General features: G+C 42.4%; 2 protein-coding genes across 4 annotated transcripts; one reads left to right on the forward strand and one right to left on the reverse strand.

Annotated features, from left to right (window-relative positions):
* Positions 1–413: 413 nt before the first annotated feature.
* On the reverse strand, positions 414–3,191 carry BAG5 (BAG cochaperone 5). Of its 2 annotated transcripts, none has more exons than XM_059850414.1 (2): positions 3,106–3,191; positions 414–2,525 (listed from the first exon to the last, which is right to left on the reverse strand). In XM_059850414.1, the coding sequence occupies exon 2, from the start codon at positions 2,494–2,496 to the stop codon at positions 1,144–1,146; it is 1,353 nt and encodes a 450-aa protein (XP_059706397.1). In that variant the 5' UTR covers positions 2,497–2,525; positions 3,106–3,191; the 3' UTR covers positions 414–1,143. The 2 variants fall into 2 exon arrangements, with proteins under 2 accessions (XP_059706397.1, XP_059706396.1); XM_059850413.1 differs by lacking the exon at positions 3,106–3,191 and adding an exon at positions 2,911–3,071.
* Positions 3,192–3,279: 88 nt separating this feature from the next.
* Positions 3,280–11,652, forward strand: LOC132329377 (cytochrome c oxidase assembly factor 8). 2 transcript variants are annotated; one of them, XM_059850416.1, is made up of 5 exons: positions 3,280–3,437; positions 4,290–4,487; positions 5,476–5,539; positions 7,487–7,577; positions 10,792–11,652. In XM_059850416.1, the coding sequence occupies exons 1-5, from the start codon at positions 3,312–3,314 to the stop codon at positions 10,841–10,843; spliced, it is 531 nt and encodes a 176-aa protein (XP_059706399.1). In that variant the 5' UTR covers positions 3,280–3,311; the 3' UTR covers positions 10,844–11,652. The 2 variants fall into 2 exon arrangements, with proteins under 2 accessions (XP_059706399.1, XP_059706398.1); XM_059850415.1 differs by lacking the exon at positions 10,792–11,652 and adding an exon at positions 10,075–10,326.
* The last annotated feature ends 1,201 nt before the right edge of the window (positions 11,653–12,853 follow it).

Consider the following 12,853-nt stretch of genomic DNA (forward strand, 5'->3'; position numbering starts at 1 on the left):
ATAGTAGAAATGTGATTGGCACTAGCAGCCACAAATAAAAGGTAGGTGCATACAACAGTACAAGCAAGCTTATTTATGAAGCTTCTGAAACAAGTGAATGAGTTACAAAGAGAGACATTTGCCACAAGTCTTTCCAAGACATGCTTGAAGCCACACCTGACCATGGAGCACATACTTACATCATTAGGGACATCTTTATGCTGGCTACCTAATTTTACAAAAATAATTCCAAAATGCACATTTCACTTCAAAGTGAAGTCTGTTTATGTTTTCGCCAAATGTGAAAACCAGACGCAATAGCAGAGTTTAAAAAGACACCTAAGCAGCCACTAAATAAAGTTCAGTGCAGCTTTCAAGGATGGCAGTTTGAAATTCTCAAAATCCCCTTTATCTGTTTGGTATAAATGCACAGATTTTCCTCTCCAAGTCTCAATACCTTAAAGCAATAACTTGAAAGAATTTCCACCAACAAAAGACCTGGTTTTGCAAATCAAAGGGCTCAGGTATTACAAAAATTGACATAATTGGCTTTGCCTATGTAAATGCTAATTTGCAGCTGGCATTATAGCTCCATTAACTGACATATCTACATGCTATGATGGATGGAAGAAATCAAGTACAATCCAAAAGCCAGCAGGCTTTTTGCCCTTAGTACTTTATGTTATGACAGCACATTAACAGGACATCCAGACTGCTGTGAAGTTGCTGGATGGAGCCTCATGCCTGAATACTAATTTTCATGTTCAGTCTCCTTAAATAGTTTTGTTAGTATTGTACCATAAGGAAGTTTCTGTGTCTTTGAAAAACCTGCATTCACTGAACATTGCACAAGGCTATTAGAATAAAAACAAGAAAGAAAAAGAGAAGAAAAAAAAAAAGAAGAAGCTATTTGATCAAGTATTAAGCTATTCCTTCAGAGAATTGCACTTCTTTGCTTATATCAGTGACCAGAATTGCTGATGGTGTACTGACAGTTGCCATGGCAAGTGGGTGACTGCGTGGGATAGCAGACATATAGCCAAGTCAACTGCTTATGCAATTTCCATGATTTCAGCAGGCACAGAATACTTTATTATGTGCTGCCAATGATCTTCATAAAGTGCAAAAGGGAAAAATGTTCTTCTGTGTCAGGCCATGGCTGTTTCAGTATTCCCATTCATCTGTTTTCATGTCCAGATAGTAAAGGATATTCTGTGCAAGCTTTACTGCCTGCTTCCTGGCAGCCTTACACCGCTCGTCACCTTGTGGATCAACAGCATCCAGGGCTAGAAGTTGTTTTGTAAGAAGTTCTTCCAGTCTCATGTAATTTTTATCTGTTCTATTTCCATCGAATGAAATCACCTCTTTCTGAATTTGAGACAAGTTTCCAAGTACAGTCCAAACTGCTTTATGACACTGATGTTCAACAGCAGTTTGCTCTGGATACTTTTGCCTTTTTTCCAGCGCTTCATTCAAATCAATATATGTTATAAGAGTCTGAACTTCAATTACTGCTCTTCTCCTGGCCTCTCTAATACAGGGATTTTTTCCTGGACTCACTTCATCTAGGTGGGCAATTAGTCCCTGCAACTCTGCTTTGGATCCCAGATACAAATCAGAGGCATTCTCTGTTTTCAGAAGTAAGGAATGAACTTCCTTCATCTTCTTACGAATCTCTTCTATTTTAAGAATGGACTGATTTTTTGCCAAATCATAAGCATGAGTAGAATTTGCTTCTTCATCTAAGTCCAGGTATTTCTGCAATTTATTGATCTCTTCTACTACTTCCTTTCTGTAGTTTCTTATTTCCGTGCGACCACAGACATCTAAAGCATCCAAATCAGCAATGAGGCCGGTGAGCACACAGGACAGATGCCTGCAGGTATCATTACTACTCACTCCCATTAGAAGAGCAATGAGAGTTCCTCTGGCTTTGTTCACCTCACACATTACAGAGTTAATTTTGGAGACAGAAGGATGAACATCATTAGAGAGTGGCAGGGACAGCTGTTTCTTTACAGCATTCTCTATAATCTCCTGAACAGTACATATCTTTGTCAGAGTGCGGTATCTTGCTTTGCGTAGAGAAACTTTCCCTCCAGTTTTCACCTGGGTAAGCCTCAGCACAATGTCCTGAATTCCTTCTTCAAATTCATCACTTATACAGTTTCCTCCTTCGTAAAAAGGCGTGATCTCGCGTTCCACAAGAGACTGTGCCTCCTTGAATAAAGCCTCTATTTCCAGTCTGCGCGGATGGTTTGCATTTTGTTCCAGTTCCTTCAGCAGCCTCTCAGTTTCCTGGGCAGCTCGCTTTCTAGCTTGCTGAATATCCCCCTTCCCTTCGGTGTCTACAGAATCGATCTCAAAAAGCTGTTTCGTAAGGTTTCTTTCCAATACCTTGTAATCTCGGTCGGTAGACAGACCGCTGAAAACAGCCACTTGCTGTTCGATCTCTTTGACTTCTTTCTGTATTTCATGTAACCGTTTTACGGATGGGTGTTGGTTACCCATATCCATTCCTCTTCCCCCGTCCAGCTTCAGACGAACTACAAGGAAAACGAAAACAAGACTTGCTTAAGTGCTACACGAGCACGCATTACAACTTTTACATTCTGAAGCACTTCAGCACTACAGCTATTTTAGGTACCTTCACTAATACGAATAAACCGCTTAGCTGATATTTCATAACCCTTTAATTTTTTGACACCTTTCTCCCGGTCGGGCCGCAGGGGCGACGCTTTAGCTGCCACACGCCCGGCTCCAGGCTGCTCACCCCCAGCCTTCCCCACCTGCTCTGCAGCTGAAGCCGCCGCAGAACAAACAGGGCACCCGCAGCCCAAGGGAGAACCCGGAGCAAGGGGAGAACAGCGGCCGAACCCGACTGTCCTCGGGCGCCACAACCGCGGGGCATCGCCCCGTCCCCACACATACCTTGCTGCCTCTTTGAACTCGTCGCCCCCGCCATGGTCACAACCTCCCGCCTCCCCCGCGGTGGGGCCCGGCGCAGCGCGAAGAGGAAATTACACCGGGCCGCCGCCGAGGCACCTGCGGGAGGGGAGGCTCGTCCCCACCGGCCCCGCAGCGAACCCGCGCGGCGCCCGCGACCCGCCGCAGTCACTCACTCACCCGCCGCCCGGCGAGGACCCGCTGCCCGGCCCGGCGCTGCGCCACGGGCCGAGCGCCGCGAACCGCCCGAGCCCCGCCCGGCCCGGCCCGGCCGCGCAGAGGGAGAGGGAGGCGGAGGCTGAGGTGGGCCCGGGCCCGGGCCCGGCCCCGACATGGCCCCGCCCTGCCCGCGGCCCCCGTGCGGCAGCGCCGTAAAGCGCCGGGCCATGGCGGCCGCCCGGGTGCTGCGAGCCGGTGGCTGTTACCGCCGCCACCCCCTCTCCTCCGCTTCCTCCTCCGCCTCCTCCGGCAGCAGCCGCGCGGCTGAGCGCGGGGAGCGGCCGGACACCGTGGTAAACCCGGCGGGGGGCGGCGGCTGCTGCGGGGGCCGCGGGGGAAGCCTCGGGGGCCGCCCCCGCGGAGCCCTGAGTGGGGAGCGCTCCGGCTGCCTCCTGGTAACGCCGGCGGGGCGGGGGCAGCCGGCAGCAAACCGCGATCCCCGCGGCCTCTGTTTTTTTATGCGTTTGCCGAGCCCCCCGGTGTTAGTTGTTGGAGGGGCGCTGAGGTCCGGGCTGTGGGCTGGCGCCCGGTGTTCCGGACCCGGCTGGGGTAGACGCGCGGCTCTGTGTGGGCACAGGGATGCAGGGAGAACGTCGGACTGAGGAAAACTTAGAATCGCAGAATTATAAAATATGAGTTTCAAGGCCCCCACAAGGATCACCGAAATCCGATTCGTGGCCCTGCACAGAACAGCCCTAAGAATCGCACCACTGACAGAGTTTTCCAAAAGCTCCTTGATCTTGTCACGCTTTGGGCCGTGACCCTATCCTTGGGGAGTCCGGTCCAGTGACCATCACCGCTGGGTGAAGAGCCTTTAATATCCAGCCTAAACTTCCCCTGCCACAGCTTCACGCTGTTCCCTCGGGTGCTGTCACTGGTCACCAGAGGGCAGAGATCAGCGCCACAAAACACTCGGATACTTGCTGGCTCTCTCCGTGAAATATTTTAATAGAGTATCAGTGGTAGAAAAACGAAAACAAACAAAATATAAAAAAAAAAAAAAAACAACAACTGGTCGCAGCAAATAAATGTGCTTTATTGCTATGCTTGTATGCTCCGTGGCGTTTGGGAATTTATTCCAAAATGAGAGGTCCTTCAGAAGCTCTGCAGCGGTGCTGACACTGCGTTGTGTCTGTGTTTCGCAGGGCGGGGGTTTCCGTCCCCCTGCACACTCGCACAGTGACTGGATCGGGCCCCCGGACAAGCACTCCAACCTGCGCCCCGTCATCTTCTACGTGCCCCCCGAGGAGTCGGCGCTGGAGCGGCGCCTGCGGGAGGCGCGCCAGGAGGCCCAGGCCAGCAACCAGCGCTTCTGGGCACGGCACAACCGCGCCTTCCGCCAGGTGAGCCGGCCCCGCACCCGCTGCTGCTGCTGCTCCCCTGCCTGCCCGAAACCGCGGGGCTCCGTTCTGCCCGCTGTTAATGCGCTCAGGGTCACGGAGGAAATGACGGCTCTGTCATTTCACAAAACTAAAAATCCCACGTGTTGCTGCCTAGCGGCATAGAGTATTTGCCTTTCTCCTGTCTTGCACTGAAAGTATAAAGTTATAGCTGCCCTACATGCTGGGCCTGTCTGTGACTAGAGCAGCTGTTGAAAATTATTTCATGGCTGGTTTTTCTCTTGTCATAAGTGAGAGTCTTGTAATTGCCAAGACTAAATGAGGATAAATGATACGTCCCATTTCACTGGCAGCATATCCCAGAAAGGCTAAAGTGAGTCTGTCTTTCCTGATTTTTGCATCTCCCAGCCAATGTGGCATTTTTTGGAAGAACAGTAGCAGTTCAGTAATTCACCATGGTTTCTGATGTTGAACATAATATCCTCTCAGAACTTGCAAAGATCCCAGAAAAAATGAAGCTTGGTTTTTTTAATTCCACAGAACTGTTTTTAAGTCTGTAAAACCCACACACTAATTATTACTATGCTTCCATCTAAATAATTTTAATTTTTTAGGCTGCATGTTTTCCTCTATGCTCAGAATCTCAGTTATACAGTACAGCACATTTCCATAGTTTGTTTTATAAACTGAAAGTTTGACTCCTGTCAGACAACAGTGAAGTTTGGCTGTAGCTTTACTCCACAAATCAGTTTTATAAGTATCAGTAGGATGCTTGTATGAATTAATTGATGCATGCAGGTAGCAGGATCTAAGTGACCAGTTTAACTAATTCACTGGACTAAGAAAAATGTTTAGCTGACACTTCCAAGTATAATGAGTATTGCTAGTTATTTCAAAGGGTGTTGAGCACCATATTGCCATGTAATTAAAACCAATGGTTAACTTCAAGGACTGAATACATCCCATTCTAATGTGGAAAAACATGTTTTAGGAAAAAGAAGAATTTATTTATTCAAGACTGAAAGCCAAGGGTCTGGAAATGAGAGATGAATCAGGTTAGTGAGATCTTTGTTAATAATTTAGGATGCATTCTGAATTCTGCGTAATTTTGAATTTTGTTAGTTTATGCTCTTTGTGTTCTGTCACACGTAAATCTTAGGGGTAGGATTTAGAAGTGTTTTCAGGAGTGTGATAATAAAAGAGACAAGGAGCTTTTCAGAGATGTGCATGTGGGGCACTGTTGCACTGTTCTCCCCCTAATTCCTTCCCTGCAGCCAGAGGAAATGTGCTGAAATCCTAGCCCAGTAATATTATGATTGTGTAGCCCAAGGAGGAAGGGACTTTTTGCTTTCACACCTCCTAAGCCAGTGAGCTGGCTGAGATAAGCATACAGAGCATTTGCCTCAAGTGCCTGTTATGGTTGGGTGGATAAATTCACAGTCTTTGACTTCAGGTCCTTGGTGTGTCCAGTGAATACAATATTTTTCCTTGAGAGCGAGTAAGGCAGCTGCTATCTGCCTGTCTCTGCCTGGGCACAGTTGCTGTAAAATAGTTGTCCCTCTAATTCATTGTGTGAAAATGAAAACAAAATGCCTTCATAATAATAGTGAATTGGGCATTGTAGTATGAGGTTGAACACTTTGTTCACAGAATAATGATCTGTTTGAGTTCAGTGAAGCATCTGCTCTGACGTTCTGTATGTCACAGACCATTATTTTTCTTTTCTGTTTGTATTCTGGTGATCAGTGTGTGCTCGAGAAGTAATTTTAATTAAGATCTATGTTGTTTCAAAACCACTTCTTTTATACTGCTGCTTTGTTGGGGTTTTTGTTTCGCTTTTATACTCTAGAAGTAAAAGAGAGTGACCACATACTTCCATTAAAAATAAATCTATATCAACTGCATGCCTTTGGTCAGCTATTCTGTAATACAGCTGTGAATGCTTGTAAAAATAAAAATATACACAAAACAGTTGCAACAAAAATTACTTTTCTGTGTAATGCATCAGTTTTGCTGATACCAGTATGAAGAAAAATTAACTATAATTATTAACCTGGCAGCCTTCAAATGGTTTTATAGTTAATTTATACCATAGTAGGTTAATACATTGTGGTATATTAGTTTTTTTTAATAATGACAAATGGAACCAATCAATAATTTGCATTTCTGTGGTCAATCTCAAGAGCCTTAAAATGCATTTTGGAAGCGTAGCAAGCTGAATATTGCAAATCCATTTCCCTCATCATATCCATGTTCCCTGGGGCATTGAAATTTGACTGTCATTTTAGGGACATTTTGTGCCAGAAGGGTTGTGTAGGAATTGTCTAGTAGAGTTGAGAATATTTGCTGGTTCTCAGGATTAGACATCTTGTGCTGTAGCCACAGGTCTTCCTGGACCTTTTATGTTCTGGTTATGAGTGACATATTCAAAATCATCTTTTGTTCTCAAAATAATTCCCTACTAGATTGTTTGAAAGTCTGATATCTCAGAACATAAACTTTTTGCCTGAAGTTACTTGGAATTTATTAACAGTAATAGAAAAATAATTACATCTGAAAATACCAAGTTAATTGTGGATAGTGTTCTTTTGATATTTATGGACTTGCTTTAGGAGGGGAAATTAAGTTACTAAATGCTCTTATTGGTGCTCTTTAGGCTTAAGCCCTGTGAGAAATTATTTTATTGAAAGGGTAGATACTCCTAGATCTGTGCACATTTTCATAGGGGTTCACTGGTTCCCTAAATAGTCTAAGAGCTGATAAACTTTATTACTTCCACAAGTTATAGGGGTTTAAGAACTATGCCAGCTTCAAGATGATCAGTATTTTTAATCTGCTGTGCTCTCTAGATAAGTTTTAAAAGGTTGAAAGTTAAAGGTGTATTAACTTCTTCAGGTTTACACAGAAAGCTTGTAGGAGCAAGGAGTTAGACCTAGCATCTGAACCCAGTGTTTTGATCCAAAGAATTGCCTTGACTTTGTTACACCAAAACCTATTTTCAGGTCAAAAAGCAACACTGAATGCAGAAGAAATGGCTGAATTTTACAAGGACTTTCTAAATAAAAATTTAAAAAAGCATTTGCAGTATAACAGGTATGTAGAAGGTATTTATGTTGACCACTATACATTACAGTTTAAGTGAAAGGTATAAAATCAAGTTTAAAATTTGAACATTTTTTCTGTAATTGGTAAAACAGCACAAGCCCCTTTCATTTTTGAAAATTATTTTTTTAATGCTGTTATTAGCATTTGACAAGTTTGCATTATCATTTGAGTTCTGCTGCTGCTTATTGTTGTTTTAGTGGAAAGATAAGATCAAGTCTGAGATTTAAAGAGACAAGATCAGGCACATTTTATTATCTTAGGGCACAGGTCTTTTCATGCTGCTAATTGAAACTGATAAATATGCAAATAGACTTGAAAATTCTGTATAACAGATTCTAGCTGACTGTTAAATAAGGACAAATAAATGTCCTTATCTCAAAGGAAAATCATTTAATGGGAGTAATAATTAATAATCCTGGGTCTGTTATTTTGCAAGTGCCTAGTAAAAAAGTGATCAGCTTTTGAGTTTGACAAGGCATAAATTGATCACCTGTCCTGGGTAGAACCTCAGCTACAACTTGGGAAACCCCCATCCAACTCTTCAGAGCATCTCCTGCCTTGTTTCAGTGTTACTGTGTGTACAATGACTTGATAAACTGGACTGGGGATCTGAAAGGGGTGAAAAATGACTTGCACACTTGAAAAAGGGCTAGGAATGAGGGAGGAATGGGAAAGTAAAGGAAGACAGCACTTAATCCAGGGATTACTGACCACTGAATGTGAAACCACAACTGCAGTTCCTCTCTGTACTGGATTGAGAGATTATTGGGCTCAAAAGTGTCAGGTGTGACTGAGTTCCTCATGATGTGATGCTAGTGAGAGTTCTGCCATCACTGCAACTGATCTGTAACCAATGGTGGTTTAAGTTTCTTTGTATATTGTACATAAACCATAAAATACTGTCCTTTAAGAATAATTTAACTAACAAATACTTAAATATACATATTTTATCTTGCCCATGGAGGGGCAGTGGGGAACGTCACCATAATCCAAAGCAACAGCATGAAAAGATGCAAAGTAAGAAATTGTTTTTAGTGAAAAGGTTGTCAGTACATTGTCTATAATTGATAAGTGGGAATGCAAATAGTTCATCTTAGAACTGGTTGCCAGTTGCCATTGTTGCAGTGATCTTAGGATAGCATCCCATCTTCAGGGGAAGATAATTCAGGCTTTGTGCTTAAACATGACCTTCGTTGCTGCTGACTTGGAAAATCAGGTTGTGTTGGCTGCATTGTTGTAGTTTCCAAGTGGAACTGCACAGCCCTGAAAACAGCAGAGCTTTTTACAGGCAGTCTGATTTTGAGGGGTCATATTTATAAAAATCTGTTTATGCATTTAGCTGTATGTTCTTTTGCAGTACTGCCAGCTGGCCTGAAAACTGGCAGCTGAAGTGTTGCAACTTCTAAAATGTAGTTAAAATTGAAGCAATGACTGTGCATAGATGCCTTGAATATTTAGTTCAGGGTACTTAGTCTGGAAACAGAGTTTAGTTTTGGAAAAAAATTCAAGAAGGATATAGGAAATTAAACGTGAAAGGGGAAAAGAAACAGTGGCAATGCTAGCATGATACTTTTATTTAACATGACAATTGAAGGGGTAGCTCAGTGCTGCTTGTCAGTGTGAATTTGGCTGCTGTCCTTACTGAGAGGCTGGTATCTCAGGCTTATGTTAGTTCTCTGCATGCAGGGTTTGCCCCAGACATCTCAGGAGAAGACCTAAATCCTAGTGTTTTAGTTCTAGAATTCTATGTATCCTATTGCTTCTTGTGAGCATTTTACAATATGGAAGTGAGATCCTTGTTAGAAACTAGAAAAAAAAATTATATTATTTTAATTTGCAACAGGGGCAAAGAACTTGAAGCAAGTTTGCAGAGGTTAAAAAGGGCTGATGCAGACCATACTGTGAATAATTTTAATTTGTTCCAGAAGCCATGCATGATTAATAAAAATTAAATTATTTAAAGATATAAAGACTGACAATATTAAAGGAGTTATCTTTAAAAGATACTGCAGTAGAAGGGTAATGTTGGGTTACACAATTAGCCTTTGAAGTGTGATTTGATTTTATTTTTTGCCACCCTTGTATGAAACCAACTCTGCCCTTTTTAACACAGGCATCTTTATCCACACACAAACAAATTTTACCTGAAGCACAGCACTGTCAGGTAGTCCAGATAGCTTGGTGATCTGCTTTACTTCTGAAACATGAGCCATGGTTTTAACTATTTTATCTCACCTGATTCCAAATGCAGTTGCAGCCCTGTAATCCATGTGTAATCTGTTCCTGAATGTGGATATACACATAGACTCTTTCATAGGTTATTTAACTCATATTAGGCAGGAAAAGGGTTACCACAAAGAACAGAAAATGCAAGTCGTTGATGAAATATCATTTGTCAATGCCAAAGAATATTTTAATATAATTGTGTATCTTTTTCCTGTTCTTGTTCTTTGTGCTGATGATTTTCTTGGCTTTGGAATCCTAGAGATTGGTATAAACATAACTTTAGGATCACATTCCTCATGGGACAAGTAGCACTGGTGAGAGCTCTGAGGTGGCTTCGTCGGAGAAAGAAAAATGTACCACAGTAATCACAGCTCCATGAAGAATGCAACACTGTGTGCTGTAAACTTGTGGTTTATACTAATGTTCAAAATCTGAATGATTGATGCAATAGTTACTTGAATTTGTTTGTTAAACTATGTAAATAAAAGTCAACGCTGGTCTTAATTTATAATCAGTGTGTAGATTTCCTTTACCCTTTATTCCAAGAATATCTAAAATATTTCTCCACCAAAACACAACGAAGAAAACTTCCAAAAGCTGTTCCTTGTTCATGTCAGATGGAATGGGTAATGAGCATCCTGTTTTACTATAGAGTTATGGCTGCTAAATAATATGAGGTTGTGTGTTGCACCTGAACTTTGGTCTCAGAATGATGTCTCCACTAACTGTATTGGTATATAAAGACAAAAATTCCTCATTTTGCAGCAGTTCCCTGTCTGGGGGCAGTAGCTATCCATAAGTAATACAATATGGTTGAAGGAACAAGTTTGAATTGAGAGTATATATACAATCAATTTAGAATAATCCTCTCTTCAGTGTGATTATCTGCTATTTTTTATAAAGATCAAAGATATTATTTCATATAAAGTGCTATGCAATAGGCTTTTCTTAGATTTTCTTTTTTTTTTTTTAAGAGAAATGTGCCTCCACTGGACAAGAGCTCCTCTGGTAAATGTTTTAGTTGCTGAGCAATTTAACAAATGTGCTGCCCATCATTTAATTTTGGTAGAAGACAAAACTGGTAACTCCTGTATGAAGAATGACATTACTACAAACATGCACTGCTTTCTTCTGGCTCATTTCTTCCCAAAAAATGCTCTCTTCTCACCAGCTTCTCCAAAGCACTGAAAATAACTCGTCTAAATGGTTTTTTTTGTGGCCTCCAAGTAGGTAACAGCAATTGGAAGGAGCTTGGTTCAAGTGAAGTCCTAAAATATGCCATTTTTAAATTAAAAGAAGTCTCATTCCTCACTATCTTCTCTCTGTCCATTTATACAGTTAAATTACTTTTTTTTATCCGGTACCTACTAAGAGGATTCTGTTAAAAAGAATGTATGCTGTGAGACAAAGTCTTTTCCTAAAGCTGTGCTGTAGGGAAGGTTCTGCTTTTGGAAGCATCATCTCAGTAGCCATTGACCTATTTTTCATATCTAAACATGACATGGTTTGTTCACAGACTTTTTCAACTGGAGCAAAAAGAGCTTTGGCCACATCAGCCATAATAATTTTCTGCAAAATGAAATAAATGAAAGAAATTACTGATACAGTAGCAGATCACAGTGTTTCATACAACTGTGATATTATTGGGCTAAAGTGGCCACTGAATTGTGGTTTTACATGTTATTAGTAAATGAAAAGAGTCATTAATGGTGTTTGCTGAGATCATAACCAACACTTTGAAAATATTTGTGAATGTTACACTGCATCAGTACTGTAAAGAGTATATATTAAAAATTTATAAAATATGCCATGTTTAGGAAAATAAATTTTTGAAATAGACTACTGTGAGTATGTCATATAATTCTTCAGGGCTTTACAGTAAATCATATCTTACAGTATGTAAGCTTTGACCACAATGTGAATGCACACTTTAATAGGTAGTTCTGATGTAAAACAATAATTGGATAATACAAGAAAATATCCCAGAACGGGAGAGACCAGAGCCCCAGTGGACTGGTGGTTAATGGCCATATGTTCTGACAGCCTGTGTATAACATCCCTAAGGTAGTTTCACATGTGCTTTAAATGGGTAGAGGTCAATCAAAAGCATTTTTATTTTCTGAGCTGCTCACTTCCATTAACATAGACATTTTTGTGTCTGCCTGCTGAACCAGATCAGGAAATTGATTCACTGCTCAAACTAATCCAAGGAAAAAACTGTCGATGTCAGATGAGTTAATGTGCCTCATCATGCAGATATGTATTATTTGGCATGGGGGAGCTGTGGGAATTCAAATGGAAGGTTTCGATTGTGCTTCTGTAAATTCACAGTTAAAACTGTTTTCTGAACATGTAATTTTAGTGTTTGTCACCCAAAACCAGTATCAGCATACACTGGACCATGCTAGGATTAAGCTGTGAGCTGCTTTGTCTTTTAAATACCTCCAGGGACAGTGACTCAATCACCTCCCTGAGCAGCCTGTTCTGCTGCCTGACAGCCCTTCTGGTGAAGAAATTTTCCTAATATCTCAACTTCCCCTGGTGCAACTTGCAGCCATTTCCTCTCCCGTTGCTTGTGACTTGGGAGAGCGACTCTCACCTCTCCACAGCCTCCTCTGGGGTCGTTGTAGAGAGCTGAACACTCCAGCAGAAACCTTCCTGTCCTTCCTGAACTGAGGGGCCCAGAACTGGACACAGCAGCTGAGGTGTGGCCTCACCAGTGCTGAGTACAGGGGAATGGACACCGGTCCTGCTGGCCACACTATTGCTGACACAGGCCAGGATGGCATTGGCCTTCTTGGCCACCTGGGTACACTCTTGCCTCATGGTCAGACACTGTTGACAGGCCCTCTGCTTGCCCTTGTTGACCCTCACACCATTGGCCTTGGCCCATCAATCCAGCCTGTTCAGAGCCCTCCTCCCCTCCAGCAGATCACACTCTTGCCCAGCTCGGTGTCTTCTGCAGACTGAGGGGGTCCTGGATCCCCTCATCCTGGTCATTGATAAAGATATGAAACAGAACTGGCCCCAGCACTGCT

This window comes from Haemorhous mexicanus, chromosome 6 (assembly GCF_027477595.1).
Source record: "Haemorhous mexicanus isolate bHaeMex1 chromosome 6, bHaeMex1.pri, whole genome shotgun sequence".
Classification (NCBI taxonomy): Eukaryota; Metazoa; Chordata; class Aves; order Passeriformes; family Fringillidae; genus Haemorhous; species Haemorhous mexicanus.